Source organism: Penicillium waksmanii, assembly GCF_028829765.1.
Source record: "Penicillium waksmanii strain IBT 27052 chromosome Unknown utg000001l:1.0-4852451.0:1.0-4856178.0, whole genome shotgun sequence".
Taxonomy (NCBI): Eukaryota; Fungi; Ascomycota; class Eurotiomycetes; order Eurotiales; family Aspergillaceae; genus Penicillium; species Penicillium waksmanii.
Window position 1 is genome coordinate 4,321,451 of NW_026643248.1, and position 18,001 is coordinate 4,339,451.

Here is an 18,001-nt window from a genome sequence, read left to right on the forward strand (position 1 = left end):
CGATCTACACCCTATGCCAGCTGCGTTGAAGGCCTTTCACCTAAGTCAACAACGTTGATGAGGCAAGTTATTTGTCAGGCCTAGACCCAGGAGAGCCACGGCTCCAGGTGGATCCAGCCACTCGACCCGCTCTCCACCCCGAACTCTTGAGAATTCTTATTTCAACGTTGAATAAACCGCCTCAACGCCCAGCAAAAATGCGGTCGCCAGGTACGAGTGTCGAGTGGAAATGCCTGGGTCCGGCAAGATGTACGCAAGTGGTCGCTGCCGAAAAACGTACCCGAAATGGCATAAAAGACGCTCTTTTCCCGTCGAAAAGACAAGCAGGATTTTCCTCCTCACACTCCCGGGCCACTCGGGTGTTCTTCGCAGGATAAGATCTGCGTTACCAAAAAGTCTTCGCGGGTAAGGCCCCGCGTAATCAAGTTTGCCTCGCAGGGGGACGCTGCGTTACCAAGGGAGACCCGCAGGAGAGTGCTGCGTCAACAAGTTCTCCCTCACAGCCCATGAGCCCTGTGATTGTAAAAACGTGCTCCCTCGCAGCCCATGAGCCCTGTGATTGTAAAAATGTGCTCCCTCACAGCCCATGAGCCCTGTGACTGTAAAAACGTGCTCCCTCACAGCCCATGAGCCCTGTGATTGTAAAAACGTGCTCCCTCACAGCCCATGAGCCCTGTGATTGTAAAAACGTGCTCCCTCGCAGCCCATGAGCCCTGTGACTGTAAAAACGTGCTCCCTCACAGCCCATGAGCCCTGTGATTGTAAAAACGTGCTCCCTCACAGCCCATGAGCCCTGTGACTGTAAAAACGTGCTCCCTCACAGCCCATGAGCCCTGTGATTGTAAAAATGTGCTCCCTCACAGCCCATGAGCCCTGTGATTGTAAAAACGTGCTCCCTCACAGCCCATGAGCCCTGTGACTGTAAAAACGTGCTCCCTCACAGCCCATGAGCCCTGTGACTGTAAACACGTGCTCCGCAGGGACGCCTGCGCTATCAAGAGCCTCCGCAGGAGACCGCTGCGACACCAAGTTCTCCCTCACAGCCCTGAGCCCTGTGATTGTATAATTTTGAGCTTCCATGCAGCCTTGAGCCCTGCGTTATCAAATTTGTGCTTGTTAGGCGGCCCGTGGCGCCGCGGTCCTCGTCCTGATCCTCTGGCGATTGCAGGCACCTCTTCGTGGTGTCAGAGACTAGTATTCGAGGGCACTCGGAGAAGCCAAGACCTGCTCCAAAATTGATAGAAATAGAGAATCCAACAATACTTGTTATAAAATGACTTCACTATTGTACGTAAATGCCACTGTGCATAGCTCTGGTTCGAAAAATGCACTTTGTAGCGCTCAATCACGCCCTGGGCTTCGAGAATGAACATTCTCTTCCACGTAGTGTGAATTAGAGCATCGAGTCATGGCTGGTAGCAGGGTCGCCAATCTGGGTGGCGGCTGAAATCCAAAGTGCTCCATTGGTGTGGATGCTTGTCTATTCTGGCTAACAGTGGCAGCAGTGGCAGTGGCAGCAGAATTTGTCCGGATGTAGGGAGATGCGGATTTTCGACGGTGAGTGGGTGGTGTGTCGGTGTGTTGATGGTGTTGGGTTGTTGATAGTGTTGACGTGTTGATGTGTTGATGGTGAGACTGGAGGTGAGTGACGGTTGGGAGGTGATGATGATGATGATGATGATGGGACCGGACCAGTGAATCTGTTGATATGCAGTGCGGGCGGCTCCCGGGCGGTGAAGTGGCGGCCAACGGTAAACCATCCCCGTCATAGTGGGGATCTTTGTTCCCTCACGAATGCAAAAGTTGATAAACAATGTGAATGACAGTTTTTGAAAATTGGGTTCGATATGGTGGTACATACTCCGGTTGGTCTTTTGTGTGGCATTCTCTCGGCTGAAGCATCGTCGCGTGCTCTTTGGCGATATTCTGTATCTGATTTAATAAAGCTGATATCTAATATATATCCCTTTAGATTCATGCTAACTATTGTGTACATTATCGGCCGTTACATCGGCAACGAACCAGCAGAGCAGCCGCGATGGAAAGCCTGATTCTTCTAAATATATTTCAGATATCATTTTGTGTCGGCCTGATCGAATGGAAGGAACTTGTGGAGCTCAAAACGCTGATCTGGCTGGATGTATGCGCGGAAAAATGCGCGGGGATGATGATTTGGACAATGGTGGTCATAATTAGGCAAAAATCGCGCCGTCAGCACCTCTCCCAATGTGGTCTAATGGGATTGCTACATTGGCTTTCTAATAACGGCCCGGGTTCGATTCCTGCAGGATACATTCAGATCACCCTTCATCAGAAAGACATATCAAAACCTGCTTGATTTCCCGGGTGATTTCGTAGTTTCTACGGTTGCTTTTACCTCTTGGCTACTTAGTGACGACAATGAAACCACATTTGATAGTCGCTTCAGCATGCTGGATCAAGGTAGCATCTGTCGGTACTCAGAGGTGTGCCACAGGCGACGAGACCGTGCACTGACGCGTTGTAGCGTCTCGCGACGGGCACACGTGGCATTTTCACATTAATACAAATATGACGGCTATTTGTGAAGTAAATACCTACGTCTTATCCACGAGTTATCACAAACCGACCTGGCATCTTTCGAGTAGTAGTCGAGCAATTTTGATATCGCGGCAATCGACTAGCCGTACTTTACGGGGCTGCCTCTCCTGATGAGTTCGTGGCGTTCGATGATGACATCGAGGAGGGAGCATTCGATCTAGCACCAATTATCAGCAGCTGGCGCAAGGTGATCGCTCGCAACTCACCGGGCTCGTGGTTTAGATAAAATCTCATGCTACCAGGCGAGCAGCACCCCGACCGGACTCGTGGGAACGGCCGAGCCAGGGGCTGTATTTCACTGCCTCTCCGTGTGAGCATGATTTCTGGTGACTGAAGGTGGCAGAGACTTGCCGTAAGTTCAGTCTGGTATCAGCAAAGGCCAACCGGAGATGTAGCGGGCTTCGCTCGATTATACGTGCACGAGGGTCCGGGATCACTCCGTGCCGCTGGAAATGAATGCTGGCGATATTTGCCAATACATAGCTGCATCGTTTTTGCTGTTCGTGTGATAGGTAAATCTTCAACTGTGTCAGGACAAAGAACATATGTAGGAGAGTGTCGTGGTATTTTGTCTTGGGCAAACTTGGAACTAACCTAGAAACGACTTCTCTCGCGGCGGCGAGGGATTTGGGCTAGATCCAGTGCTGCGGCCTGGCTTGTCGCTTTCTGATCTGCAAACCGGGGCCTGACAAAGTTGGCTTCAGCCTGTGACGAGAAACTCGATTCTTCCTGATTGCATTAGATTATTCTCGGAAAAATCGGGCTCTTTCTCGAAGGCCGTCGATGCTAGGTTTCTTTTCGGTGCCGCCGAACGCTGCGATAGCTCAATGGAGCCCGACCTTACCGTCGCCGGAACTTTGAACCGGCAATGGGAAAAGACGTGTAGAGCCGGCTGAATACGGATGATTTCTAGAGCAGCGACAGTTGACATGTGGTCGGACAGGAAGGGCTGGGAGAGGTGCGGCTCGGTCGTGGCGAGTGCCACCTTGGCCCCTGTCCTATGACTATAAGAGGCGTCAGAAATGTTTTCTGATGGACAAAGAACAGGGCAAGATAAAAACTCAACTATATAACACCTGCAGTGGGATCAAAAATGCAGCCCCGGCCATGGGAATAGGCAGAGGCAACACACCAGGCCGACTTACAAGCCATCGAGCGGCTTGTCATCGGAAGCCTGCTATCCTATACAGGGAGTCGTCAGCGCAGGATAACTACTCTCAAAATTGCCACAATGACAAAACTCACGTTACCAGCTATTGCTGCCCGCTGCATTCTGGCAAGGTCGAAGCGACTGCGTAAGAGATGGCTTCGACCTATCATGAATAATAAGTAAGTAGCTTGAGAAAGCATTCTATCACTCACTATAATCGCAGCTGCGATAATTTGAGATCATCCAAAGTTCGTTCGGTGGTTTCCTAGGGTGTGGTGGAGGTGGGACTGATATGAAGCATCTTCCATGTCAGCAAGATTCCAGATGACGGGGGGGGGGGGAACAACCACACTCACTTTCTCCTCAAAGATTTCAGTATTGAGAAAAACATGCTAGTGCGATAATGTGAAAGGTTAGCTTAATCACGATTGCATATCAATTTGGGGTCATTCTATCCAAAAGAGTAGCCGGCAGAGACGAGAAGCGCTTGGAATGCTCTGGCCCAGAGTGACAAAGGAATGCTTGAGAACGAATGTTCTGATTCTGAGGGACCAGGTATTTATAGCTTTGCAGCCAGTCATTCTGCTTGAGCCGATGCATTGATAATTCTGAATTATGAGGGCACAAACACAGATGACCCTCCAATTATGGCTGGTTTAGCGTCTCATTATTGATTCAACGCGTATTTGAGGCCCTTCTGGTTTTTCTTGACAATAAAGTGTATCACGGATTATCACTCACTATTGGGATCATTTCAACAACCCACGATACCACAGGAAAAGTCTGAAGGCCCATTTCAACGTTCCTCAACGTAAGTCTGTCCACTGTTGCTACATGAGGTACAAAAAGGTGACTTGTTGGTACATACCGTATTACTTATTTAGATCCCACGAAAGATTTTTGACCTCCCTCATATCCCTGAACCTCACCAACTCATTTCTCTTTTAAACACCAGACTCTGATTCTGCGAAACGACTCTTCTCGCAGATCTGACATGTTCTCCAATAATTCAAACGCCGTACAAATAAAACCGCGACTTATTACATTCTTCCTTGCTACCGTTTGGCTAGCTGTTGCTAGCCTCAGCTCCATAATTGCGTACTGTGCAAGTCATCTGCTTGACCGCGCAACGCATGACCTAGCTAGTGGCAGCGGCTGGATTCTGGACATAGAATTCAAACGCCTCATGAACAAAGTCTTCGGTGGAGCACTCGCTGTGGCAATTATTTCAGCTCTGCTTTCAACTTTTGGAACCGCTCTTCTTTTCCAGCCGAGATTGCTGAGTAAGAACAGTCAGGCTCGAGCTTTTTACGGCTGCATCCAACTTTTGCTGAGTTTTCCTCTCGTATGCATCGAAGTTTACCTTGCCGGTCAGGTCCGCGGCTTTCAGTCCTCTTTCAAATTCTTCACAAGCCAGGACCATACTCCGTACTACGAGATCATGTATTATGGCGCTACGAGCAAAGCTATCTTCGGCGCTCTGGTGGCCATTTTCTATCTGGTTTATGTTTTCGCATGTCATTGATTAAGCCCATGGTATCTAAATCAAATGGAAGCGTCAATAAAATTCTATTTTATAGTCATGAAGCACTGGCAACAAGAATCATCCATCTTCTTTCATACTCAACGTTTCTCCGTAATCGATAAAGCATATCGTATTTCTTCGACAACTGGCTCTAGCAGCCTGGGGCCCCAGGAAAGAGTTTGGCTGGCTCTTTGTACTGCATTGATGAAACCTTGGGGTTGATAGTTTTAACTACACATTCAAGACGGACCATGACCACATTAGGCAGGAAGACGCATCCCGTAATTTTGTTTCTATCTTCAGGGTGCTCTCAATCTTTCAAGCATAAAAGATAAAATAATATTAGGTAAAAACTCCCACAACTGTAATGTGCCGTTAAAATCGTCTATAATTGATTTGGCATGTTGCAATTACCTCTTAGGACACAAAATAGTGGTAAGTAGTCAGTAGATAGAAGGCAGGGTTCCACGGAAGAAAATATCTGTTTTTAGCTCCAAATATATCATTTTCAGTGATGAAAGTTACTCCTACATGCCGATACTCTTGGTTTCCATCCACATAGTTCTAATTAGTATACTGCTTTCTCACTGGAAAGAGGTGAACTCGGGTAAAGCAACATCTGGATTTTGAACATAGTACAGTACCTCTGACTTCCAGTGAGAGAACATTGTATGCGATATAAATGGGTAATAAGATAAGGCTTAAGTTTGTTTCAGCTCAATACAGTATCCGTCAATAAGATGCCCCGGAGTTAGACCATTATTTCTGTCCTGATACCTCGGGGCACACCTGGAGATACCATGATCAGTAATGATAATCATCGGAAGGTAATAAAGAGAGAATGTCTCACTTTTTTGAGAGGAGGCTTTACAACAGACTGTCATTCGTTTTTGATGTTTTGCTCTGAATATTTCGCGCGGGTAGAAGAGTACTTCAGGAAGAAAACAATCATCACTTGGTAAAAGGATATCGTCAGCCATGGGGTTTCAGATCTTATTGGAGACGCATTAAAGACGTACAAGCGCAAGATGCAATAGTCAGGGCAGCGCGACGTGTCAACATCCATCTGATACTATCGACTGCGGTCTTCCCATCGCTGTTTAGTGACACACTAATTGTGTAATTTAGCTCTTGGAGTAAGGTGTCGATGTTCCGTTGGTCCTCTTGGGTGGAAATGCTGTAATCATTTAACATCCCCTTGATATTATCCTTCATGACAGCTATTTCCTGGGCGAAACACTGCGAGAGAGTATCATATTCTTGCTCCAATTGTATCCGCGTAGCATGTTGCCTTTTCGTTTCCAAATTGTAAGCTCTTTCTAAGGATGATCGGAATTCTGAGCAGGCTGCCTTGAATTGGTAGGACTCGCTGTCGACAGTGGATTTGGAAATCAAACATTGTTTTGCGAAATCAATGTTCTTTTGTAGGATATGTTGGATAGCTTTCATGATAGTGACCGATTGATCATTTGTAAAGCCGCCATTTGCGAGACCACGAACTAAGAAATAAGTATCGGGTTGATACTCGCTACGAATTGGTATCGGGCGTGGGGCTTTGTGGGGTGTTATTAGTCCAGGGGGGGTCAGATAGGCTGAGGGGGGTGGGCATGTGGATGGCATCGTCAAACGCGCCCTGGTTCGGGTAGGGAGATATTTGTGGCTTTTCGTTTTCTGTCCGTTCAGGGCGAGCGGAAGAGGTAGAGGTATCTTGGGCCCCATCATTGCCCATCGCATGCTCCTCTTGCTGCTCCGAATGTACCAACGATTTGCCTTGCTTCGAGTCTACAACAGCTTGCTTATCGAATGGTGTTGAAAAGAACGTAATTGTAGTCTCTCTTTTGGCATCTTGATGCTGCTGGTCTGGCAAATTGTTGTTCCTCTCACTGCTGTTTGTGTCGCCGTTCCCGGACAATGTGACTCCATCGAGCTGGCTGGATGAACCGTCTTTCAGTCGCCTGCAGGGATGCAGGCTTGGCTTGAGAGATGAGCAGTTATATCTTTGATGCACTGTTTGATTGCATTGTCGACTAGTATAGAAGCCGGCGTGAGGGCTAGAGCCACCGCTGAAAGGACATCGAATGGCGCGACTGGAAGGCGGTTTATATGACTGCACGACGCGCATGAAATTTGGATGTAGAAATGGAAGCCTCGGGGTAACCATAGCGATAAGCAAAATCTCAGATAGAGTATTGCGCTAAAGAGAACACGAAGTGTAAGATCCACCACGGTGCAGTTACCTCGTACTTCGGAATGGTGGTAAAGCAGTCGGGTGTCAATCATGACAAGAAAAAATACCGCTAGGCGAAGACAGTGTCAGGGCGCGCATTTCGGAGTCATAAAAGAATTATATATCTCGACAATTCATTTCCTGCCATGACGACCAAAGCTGGTTCGTATATGTAAAACGCAGATGACAGTGATGTAGATGTGACGTCATGGACTGTCCAAAATCAACAGCAGAACAATGTTTCAGAAGATACCATTTTTAATAGATAGGCGAGAGGGATACAAGAACAGCCCCTCAGTTATAAAGGCAATAAGTGTTTCCGAAATTCAAAAATCCCACGGAAGAATATTCCTCAACAATGTTTATAAAACAACTAGAACTAATTAACTATTAGTTAACTAACTAGTGTAATGGGGATTTCCGCTCGCAACATCGGTACCCTAGGATTCATGTAACTGAGGCCTTAGCAACAAGGCCACTATTTCGTTTCGTGAGATTAAGTACATACAGAATACCGACAAAGAGCAGGCGGTGAAGCTTGAGCCGGGAGATTGTCATACAGAAGACTGCGGAATATGTATTACTATATCGAATCTCATTTCTAGAAAGTATCATTTCGCACTGTTTTTCAACTTTTGCATTCGTGAGAGAACAAAGATCCCCACTATGACGGGGTTGGATGTTGACCGTTGGCCGCCACTTCACCGCCCGGGAGTCACCCGCACTGAACATGTTGATTCACGATTCACTGGTCATGTCCCCATCACCATCATCACCAATTCTCAACCTTTACTCACCTCCAGCCTTCACCATCAGCATGCCCTCACCATGAAAAAATCAATGTGATCAACATGCCCTCACCATCAAGACCGTCAAAACCGTCAAAACCGTCAACACCATCGACACAACGACGCACCACCCACCCACCGCCGAAAATCCATATCTCCCTTCATTCGGACGAATTCTGCTGCCACTCCAGCCAGCAGGGACAAATACTCAAACCAATAGAGACCACTTGAATTTCAGCCGCCACCCCGACTGGCCACCCCGCTATCAGCCATGACTCGACGCTCTAATTCACACTAAGTGGCGGAGAATGTCCATTCTTGAAGCTCAGGGCATGATTGAGCGCTACAAAGTGCATTTTTCGAACCAGTCATGTACGGCGGCATCTACATACAATACTGAAGTCATTTTACACCATTTCTTATTGGATTTTTGATTCTATCGATTCTTTGGAGCAGGTCTTGGCTTCTTCGAGGACTCCCCCGAATACTAGTCTCTGACACCACGAAGAGGTGCCTGCAATCGTCAGAGGATCAGGACGAGGACTGCGGCGCCGCAGGTCGCCTAACAAGCACATATTTGATAACGCAGGGCTCAAGGCTGCATGGAAGCTCAAGTTTATACAATCACAGGGCTCAAGGCTGTGAGGGAGAACTTGGTGTCGCGGCGGTCTCCCGCGGAGAACTTGGTGTCGCAGCGGTCTCCTGCGGAGACTCTTGGTTTCGCAGATGTCCCTGCGGAGACTCTTGGTGTCGCAGATGTCCCTGCGGAGACTCTTGGTTTCGCAGATGTCCCCCTACGAAGAACACTTGATAACGCAGAGCTTATCCTGCGAGGCACACCCGAGTGGATCGGGAGTGTGAGGAGGAAAGTCCTGGTCTTCATTTCGATGGGAAAAGAGCGTCTTTTATGCCATATCGAGTACGTTTTTCGGCAGCGACCACCTGCGTACATCTTGCCGGACCCAGAGATTTCCACTCGACACTCGTACCGGGCGTCCGCATTTTTGCTGTGCGTTGAGGCGGTTTATTCAACGTTGAAACAAGAATTTTCAAGCGTTCGGGGTGGAGAGCTGGTGGAGTGGCTGGATCCACCTGGAGCCGTGGTTGGCACGAAGCTATGCGTGACAAATCATTTGCCTCATCAACGTTGATTGACCTAGGTCAAACGGCCTTCAACGCAGTTGGTATGAGGTGTAGATCGAAGTGGCATTCGATGGGCAACTCGCCGTGGCAGCTTAATTTCCGTAGCTTCAGAAGTCTGCCAATATTCGCTCGCACCGTGACCGATCGATTTGCGAACCATTGGTCTCAACGTTGCTCAACGAGGTGAAACGGCTTTCACGCAGCTAATATGTAGAAGCGTTCCATGGAAAACTCGCCTTGGCAAATCGCTTGCCTGTCCGCCAAATTTGTGTCCGCAAGACTTTTCCTCTCGTCTTGGGAACTAATACTCTCTACCTTCATTCACCCTATTAGCCTGACTGTTATCTATTCCGTCGCGAGTTGCAACCACTGCGAGACATCATGCCGCCCACATCTCTATTACATCAACGAGTGCCATGCTGACCGGAGTGCCTCGTGCGCCAGCACCCAGAAACTAGTCGAGAAGGTACCATCGATGAAGAGATTTCGACGCCGAATCCGTCATCGAAACATGTTTTCGTCGAGGCCCGATCGAGACCCCGTTGCCGCCCAGAATCCGTGGTCTCTGCAATCAATCAGCTATCGGTAAACCATCCCTGCAGATGTTCTGGAAAACAATATGTTCTATAATTGACTTGTTTCAGGTCTTTGTAACGCTGCCTGGAATCATTCCTAGGCGAATAATATCACGGGTAGGTCCAAACCGGGGCTGGAGTGCCTTCGCTAATTGCCTTTGATAGAATTCATAGAAACACCATACCCCATGCTCGGATCCTCCAAACTGTGCAACGTCATCTCGAGTATTGCGCCTTCGAATTTGTCACAAGATGGCTTCTACCGCAGTCTTTGGCTGTTGGCTGGACATGCCCAGAGGCGCTGATACTTCACAGATTCTTTAAATTCGGTACTCAACATCGATCCAAAATGTCATCTGAGAAATGCTGTAAAAACCTCAGCCCTGCTCAGAACCTGCGCCATTCAAGTACCAGAATCCGTCACGTCGCTATTCATCTCTTGGCCCAGGATAGGAAAGTCTGCTTCAGATGAATCGTGCTGCCATCGAATTCTGTCTTGCATTGACTAAAGCCCCGGCGCAGAGAGCCCCTGTCATCTCGTCTGGTCTCTACAGCAAACGCCCCTGAAGTCTGGCATGGTGCAAATATAGACACAGCAGACAAAGTAGCCACAGTAGACACAGTAGACCACTCCGTCTCACGCCTCGTTGCCCAATCCCCCCCCCTAATGCGCACGTTAGAACGACCGATTGACTGAGTTTCCGGATGCAATAAGGAGCCTTGTGAGATGTGTCGAACTGGACCTCCTTGCAGAAATGGAGCGATTCTTGCAGGTTGAATCTCCACGAGGCGCGGTTCATGGGGCTGTATCTCGTATCTGGATATTGTTGAATTGACGTGTGAATCAGAACGTGAAAAGTATCAGGAGATGAATTGATTCTCCAAAAGGTTCGCAGGATCACTTTTGTCCTTACTCATTTTATAAGCGAATCCTGCGTTCATAATCTCCCCCGCCCTACACTGGGTACTAGATCCAAACTACGACGGCGATCGCAGCAACGATGCTCGAAAATATCGTTAGCCCTATGCTCCTGTCCCTGCTCCTCAGCTCTATCGGCACAGCGATTGCGATGGGCTATTATCTTATTGGACCATCGCTTTTCCTAGCTGCTCGATGAGGAAGCATAGGCCTGAATATTGTGTGCTACCGAGTTCTGGCTACAATCCCCTTCAGTCTTGGTATCCACGGACCGGTAGGCTGCGCCCTAGAAAACCTGCTAAATCGATTTCTACCAACAACATCAGATAGACAAGGACGGCATTCGCTGCGATGGAAGACACCGAAGCTCAGATCTATATTTGGACTGACGAAGCGAATTGGTAACACTTCATGATGTTCTACTTCAAAGCCAGGCAAGTCCAGGACATCGTGTCGGGCGATCTCCAGCGTCCTGACGGCCAATTTTAAAACACAATTCGAATCTGGTAGAGATTAAAGAACAAAGATCACGATCGTGAATGTAAAAATCAGTATGTGACGCGTACATCAAAACTCGCGACCCGATACCCGCCGGCCGAGCAATTTGGTGCTGGTAGGATGCCCGCTGACCGTATCATACCCAAAAACGAGAGAAAAATCCCCACAATAGCTGAAACTAGCTTAGACGAGTTGGAAAATTGCGAGCGACTCAGGCCGAACATGCCGCCTCGAGGTGCGAGCAGGAGCTGGCTAGAGTACGGTATTCTCTGGCGGAGCAAGAACCGATCTGAAAGGAAACGTGCGGGTGACCGAACTTCTCTACGGGATAAACCAAAAACTCGGGCTTATGACCGACTACCTCCTGAAACGTCAAGAACCTTTGGACGATCAAGGCTGCAACTCGTTCGAAGCAATGTCCAATATCCTTATCAAACAAGCCGAGTCTCATGAAGATGGAGCCGATACGGTGTAGCAATGGTGATAAACGGGACACAGCTGGGCATCCAGGCGGTGTCGTTTCATTGGATTAGCATGACCTCCCTGAAAATCGAAGCTTCCCCGCCGAAAAACCAGCAATATTGGGATAGCTCATTTCCTGCTTTTGAAATAATAAGTTTTGACAATTGCTTACGTATAAAACGTTCTTCTTTTCGATAGCGAAATTGAAGTGCGGAATGTTGTTTCGAGCAGCTGGGATGATCAAGAGGGAAGTCCGCTATAGCTCTCTCACGCCCAACGAGCCAGCAACTACGCTCGCCCAGTTCCATCATCTCCAGCAAGTCAGCTCCCTTAAAGACGTACAACCGCCAGGGTTCTTTGGACGGTGGCTTGCGTGCCTCTGGTGGTTCGTGGTATTTCAAGACAATTCCTTCCCCGCCTTCAACCTGGATCATATTACTCTTCGCCGCGAGACGTCCGGTATTTTTGAAATTGGGCTTCTCCTTCTCTGGTGGCGGGGGTCCATCACCCGACTGTGTCAATTCGGTTGAGTAGGCATCTCCTTCTCAGGGAGAGGGCCACGTCGCTGTATTTCCTTGGGTGGACTGGGCGATTTCCGTGGAGATCGGGAGCGTCGTCGTAGACTTCTGTGTCTTCTAGACGATGGCTCACTATCGCGATCGCAGTCTTCACGCTGTCGATGGCTGCGGTGTCGGTATCGTCGGCGATCCTCGTCGGCACTTGTAGAACGGTCTCGGCGTTTTCGGCGGTGGCTGTCACGATCTCGGTGACTCCTATCTTTTCCAGATGGGCTTCGAGAAGGGAGACGCCGAGGACTGTCTCTGAGGGAGCTTTTAGCGTCATCTTCTCGACGTCGCGAGCGTCGATGGAGGTCATCCCGTGAATCTCGAGTTCGTCGATCGCGGTTTCGGTCGGGCAGTCGGCACGATCGTCTTGCGACTCTCCCATTGTAGTAGCGCGGGGTTTGAGGTGAAATGAAAGAAGAGCAATGTTTGAAGCTCAGCTGGAGAATCTCCAAGGCAAGCTCCGGCACCACGTGATCAGTTCCGAGGCCGGACAGACCGGTATGTACAGTTGAGGGGTGCTACACCTCCACTTCTCATTTTCACTCGAAGAGCACCGGCTTTCTTACCGTGCTCTCTCTTGAAAGCGATGCGGAAATGTTCAGGAAGCGCGTATCTCTTAAGTGGGGTGGCGTTTACCTCTTAAGCTCGACTACTGTGGTCTCGCCACTCGTCGTCTCAGGATTAACCCTCCTGGCCGTGGCCCTGGGGCACCACATGCTGGTCGGAACTATCCAACCACTTCGAGTCTCCCAGAGCATGAGTATTCATGGCCAGGGGCACCATATTTACCCCATATGAAGTCTTGAATTTGGATCATGCCGCTCCGTATTCAAAGAACCTTTACTACGACCTCGTGAAGATCTACCATCCAGCTCGACCCTGCATTGAGCATCGTCTTTGTCGAGGCCTATCACCTGAAGTTCGCCTTAAGCGGTACCACATTGTCGTAGCAGCTCATGAACTTCTTTCCGATCCCAATAAGCGAGCTGCATATGACCAGTTCGGGGCTGGATGGAAATACGGGCCGAAACAGTATAACACCACAGCTGAAGCATCTGCAGAATGGGATTTTTATTTCAATCCTCGCAACGTATAGATAAAACCATAAAATGCCTTCGCCTCCACTCAAAGTAAACCTCGGAATTTCTAAAAAATCAGTAAACATTACGCTGGTGAGATCTTGTTAAAGTTAACCCTGGCTATTGGGGAGAGCGGGGTCAGCTGACCGACCGCATTCCTGTCCCACCAAACCAGCCTTCGCATTTGACTCTCACAAGAGACCAAGGAGTTTGGCGGTACGTTTCAAATTGATCTGCAATGGCACCAAAAACGAAGCCATGGTATGTATAACTGTATAGCAATTATCTACGTGGTGTGCTAATATGCCTGATCAGTGATAATTGCCGAAGTAGGTCGTGGCTTGCCACTGCTCTCGATCTCAAGAACCATCAACTTATTGCTCCTTGATTCCAGAACATCATTTGAAATGTATGAGTCATATCTCTTTCAAATAATTTTTACAAATATCTTGATACAAAAAATTTGCCAACAATCTCCCAGGCGACAATGCTATGCCAAAATGCTCAAGATGCCAAAAGACTGGACGAGATTGTACTCGCCAAGAAACAAAGTTTAGGCACCATCAAAGCTCATCTACAAAATTGAATTCAACTCCCCGGGGTAAGTTATTTGAGTGGAAACCATTCTCCAATTTGAGTTGACAATAAATCCATATAGCTCTTCAATACATTGATGAGACGAGCAAGTACACTGGGAGCCAAGCAGAAGAAAGCACTTCTCAAGGCCTTGCCCCAGAGGCACACGATCAATACTCCCAGAGAACGACTCAAATTTCCTCATCCAGTGGTTACCTCCCATGGCAAACGAACATTCAAACTAGGCCTGAGTCTATTGTAAGTGGAAAAGAGATGGGCGACCCTGCAATACTTTCTTATTGCTCTCCATAGCAAAGCGTGAAATCGATTCTTTTCAAAAACACGGAAACTAACTATAGCGCATTAGTATCTTCCCCTGCCTCAACGCGAGGAGTCAAGCTTGAATCGTCAAGTTAACTTAGGAGAGGCATTCCTGCTTCGATATTTTGTGGAAGAACTGGCCAAATGGGTATGGCGATGATATAACATAAGCAAAAAGCATACGCTGATCATAGAATTGGGCCAGTTTGACATATGTGACCCTGAAAGACACTTTGGATTAGTCGTTCCCCAAAGAGCACGATTCTGTGCACCACTTTTCAATGCTGTTCTTTCGGCTTCGGCTAGGCATTTCACCACACTTCCAGATTACCAACAAAAGGAAAAGACGGTGAGACTTGGCCTCCAAGAGGATCTCATTATTAGTGAAGCTGCGGTACTTGATTATCACAATCGATGCATCGCGCATCTAAGACTTCTTGCCGACAAGCCGGATGCTATTATGGATGAGAATCTTCTTGCAGCGGCAGTGGTCCTAAGATTCTACGAGGAATTAGACGGTACGTACTAAGAGCGACTTTTGCCGGCTCGCGACGTTAATTCCATTTCCTCCCCTCTAACGGGTTTTCTGATGGCAGCTCCATTCATTGACCTCCCAACTGGCGCCGCTACTCGCGGTCTTCAAGTTTTTATCGAAGCGCAAGCAAGTTTAGCATTAACATCCACGGGACTCCGACATGCGGCATTTTGGATCGGCTTTCGTCAGGAATTCCACATGGCCTTTTCCCAACAACGATCATTTCGTCTCTCACTCGACATATGCGAAAGCTACCTTTCCTGGGATGCCGTGCCTGATTTTATCTCGGTGAACCGGCTTCTGATCATCGCTGCACATGTCCTTCAATACTGCTATGACGATCAAGACCAGACCACATACTCTCGCTACGAGCAAGTTGTTTCACTTCGTCACCGCTGGATGGAAGAGAGACCCCTCTCTTTCTTTCCCGTATACTCCAATGCTCCGAATAAGGATAGAGGTGAAATTTTCCCCCGAAAATGGTACCTGGATAATTGCCATATTCTTGCCGAACAGACTGTTGGTCTTATAAACATATTATTAACGGCTTATGATCCAACCATTGCAAGGGTTGGACCGGGCCAACGTCGCGCTATGGAATCGATCGATGCTAAGCTCAAATTAGCCGTGCTGGACATTTGCGGGATTGCGATTTCTAATCGCCAAGAGCCAACTGCACTTCTTACTGCATCGATTGCCATTGCTATCTGTGGAGATCGCTTCTCTGATCGCACCGAGCAGCAAGCTTTGATGGACGTTGTGATGAATACGATCCGTGATAATAATTATTGGCCATCGACGGCACTCGGGGCCAAATTGCGAAAGGCCTGGAACTGGAAGTCTTGAACTATTTAGGCGAGCAGGTGGATTCGCCAATGCAGAGTCCGGTTGAGAATTATCTCTACAATTCGCTCTATTTATAATTGAAGATATCTAGCCGGTTACAATACCACAACTCCGGATCCTGGCTCAATCGTTGTGATAAAGATCCATAACTTAAGAATCAAGACTTCTATGTACATTTCAATTCCACCGCTCCCAGTCTTCCCACGTAGCGTTTGCATAGATCGTTGGCTCATATGATATCTGGTTATGTACAGCCTAATCTACCAGGAACAATCGACTATATATATATCAATACACAAGTATGCAACCTTGGAAAATGATATCAGTTTCCCTGAATTTTGGGAATTGTGGCTTCAAAGTCCGTCACCCGGGGCCCAAATTCTGTACCACCGCTGGTCAATGCCGGGATCACTCTTATCATAAAACCTCAGATCCGAACTCAATCGAATACTACCCGATTTATCTTCATTACGCCCACTGGCATGAATGCTATATGGGTCGTGGAAGACAACATCACCGGCTTCGTAATTGGTAACTAGCCACTTATGCTCCCCATGCTCGGAATGCATTGATTGGAAATCTTGAGGAGATGATGCGATCATGCCTCCGTCAAGCATGTTCACATTGAATGCGGAAATGCGCTCTTCCTCGGTAAATTCTTTGGCGCGCTTGGTGTAATCCTTTTCAACATGGCGACCAAGTGGCACAGAGTTCTCGAGGTAGCAAAGACCACCTCCATTAATAGCAATATCACCTGAACGACCCGGTTCTATCAGTATACAGAGTGCAAGATTGGCCACGCAATATGATAGTCTCACCAATCGGAACCCAAGCAGTCAAAAAGAAGCCTTCGCCCCCTCTCAGAAACAGCTTGTCATAATGGATACCAGTTCCCAGACCGAATGGCACATTGTGACGCAGCATTGTTCGATCTAAGATTCGGTGTTCCTTCCAGTCCATGAATTTCCTGATGAACCCAGTCAAAGCCGGATGCTCAACGAAAGCACGATAATGTGGGTCTTTATGGGCATCTATGAGAACCTTCTCTTCAACTGGATCGACTGGCAAGCCTGAACCACCAATTCCCTTGTGTGCATCGGGGTGTGAAGATGAGTTGAAGATTCCATCTCGAGGTGAGGTTCCAGGTTCCAGAAGCGAGGTAGATGCATACTGGCGGAAGTAGCTGTATGGGGGGCATAGAATACAGATCAGTATAGTTTCAAGTATTCGGGATGTGCGGTGTAGCAAAGTTACCTCTCACGCATATCTAAAACATCTTCTCGGGGAATGAGTCCCTTGACAAATAGATAGCCGTCCTGTTTAAGTCGCTGCCTCATTTCGTCGATCGACAGTGATGCCGGTGTAGGCTTAAGAAACCCAACTCGCTCGGTGGGAATCCTTCCACCATTTTGGGCCAGTCCATCTGGAAAACATTCGTCTACAGAGCCCCTCAGCACTGGAGGCGCTACGCGTTGAACTGCAGCAGTAGCCATGATGAGTTGTAAACGAGATAAATCGAAACGACAGAAGTTTCATTTGGACGAAGCTTCTATTATCAAGGAGCAGATGTACTGCGGGTCACTTGGGTCATCGGACATTGTCTTTTGTTGAACCTCAGACGTAACGAGTGTAACGCGGGCCAATGATAAATGAAGATCGTTTCGCTGGCAAGTCTGGGTCCAGATTACGCTAAACCTATCCTGTCTAAACTCGCCGATTTTCTGCCCAAAGGAGATTCTCTATCGCCGAAAATTACCCAATAAGGCAGGCATTATCAGTGGGATATCCCGCCTTTCGTTATCTCCAGTCAATACCATCCTAATAGCCAGCCATGAAGTTTGAATTAATAACGTAATCCACAACCGGGCCGTACACCTACCCTCATTAGACCAACACCCATTAATTTAACTAGATAGAGTGATTTTTACATACATTAATCCTGTGGCCAATCTCCCTACACCCACTACACCTAGGCAGAGTCCTCTTCGCTGGTTGGTCAGCCTGAATAGGCAGTTCGCCCTGCGTATGTGAATCTACTATAGGTGCTTCTGCTGGCAAATTTAGCTGTGTAATTAGCTGTAGGCCCTCTTCGACGGTCAAACCCTCTTCGCAGGGTATATGCTTAGTTGACCGATTGCGCTTCTTGACGATCTCCTCATTTGCTGCGCGGAGATTCACATTATCCTCTGCTAGTAATGCGGCGCCATGCAA

The 18,001-nt window shown here is 48.1% G+C and overlaps 6 protein-coding genes across 6 annotated transcripts; 3 read left to right on the forward strand and 3 right to left on the reverse strand.

Moving 5' to 3' along the window:
• Nucleotides 1–4,724: 4,724 nt before the first annotated feature.
• Nucleotides 4,725–5,255, forward strand: N7481_001504 (uncharacterized protein; the record flags this gene model as incomplete). Its single annotated transcript, XM_057260723.1, has 1 exon — nucleotides 4,725–5,255. The coding sequence occupies one exon, from the start codon at nucleotides 4,725–4,727 to the stop codon at nucleotides 5,253–5,255; it is 531 nt and encodes a 176-aa protein (XP_057128555.1).
• A 1,528-nt stretch (nucleotides 5,256–6,783) lies between these two features.
• On the reverse strand, nucleotides 6,784–7,416 carry N7481_001505 (uncharacterized protein; the record flags this gene model as incomplete). Its single annotated transcript, XM_057260724.1, has 1 exon — nucleotides 6,784–7,416. The coding sequence occupies one exon, from the start codon at nucleotides 7,414–7,416 to the stop codon at nucleotides 6,784–6,786; it is 633 nt and encodes a 210-aa protein (XP_057128556.1).
• Nucleotides 7,417–12,371: 4,955 nt separating this feature from the next.
• N7481_001506 (uncharacterized protein) lies at nucleotides 12,372–12,815 on the reverse strand (the record flags this gene model as incomplete). The annotated part of the gene is made up of 1 exon (XM_057260725.1): nucleotides 12,372–12,815. The coding sequence occupies one exon, from the start codon at nucleotides 12,813–12,815 to the stop codon at nucleotides 12,372–12,374; it is 444 nt and encodes a 147-aa protein (XP_057128557.1).
• Nucleotides 12,816–12,855: 40 nt separating this feature from the next.
• On the forward strand, nucleotides 12,856–13,529 carry N7481_001507 (uncharacterized protein; the record flags this gene model as incomplete). The annotated part of the gene is given in 3 exon segments (XM_057260726.1): nucleotides 12,856–12,931; nucleotides 13,055–13,177; nucleotides 13,195–13,529. 3 exon segments carry the CDS (start codon nucleotides 12,856–12,858, stop codon nucleotides 13,527–13,529), a joined length of 534 nt encoding a protein of 177 aa, XP_057128558.1.
• A 1,024-nt stretch (nucleotides 13,530–14,553) lies between these two features.
• N7481_001508 (uncharacterized protein) lies at nucleotides 14,554–15,790 on the forward strand (the record flags this gene model as incomplete). The annotated part of the gene is made up of 3 exons (XM_057260727.1): nucleotides 14,554–14,557; nucleotides 14,652–14,927; nucleotides 15,006–15,790. The coding sequence occupies 3 exons, from the start codon at nucleotides 14,554–14,556 to the stop codon at nucleotides 15,788–15,790; spliced, it is 1,065 nt and encodes a 354-aa protein (XP_057128559.1).
• A 353-nt stretch (nucleotides 15,791–16,143) lies between these two features.
• N7481_001509 (uncharacterized protein) lies at nucleotides 16,144–17,283 on the reverse strand (the record flags this gene model as incomplete). Its single annotated transcript, XM_057260728.1, has 3 exons — nucleotides 16,144–16,559; nucleotides 16,609–16,973; nucleotides 17,045–17,283. The coding sequence occupies 3 exons, from the start codon at nucleotides 17,281–17,283 to the stop codon at nucleotides 16,144–16,146; spliced, it is 1,020 nt and encodes a 339-aa protein (XP_057128560.1).
• Between the last annotated feature and the right edge of the window lie 718 nt (nucleotides 17,284–18,001).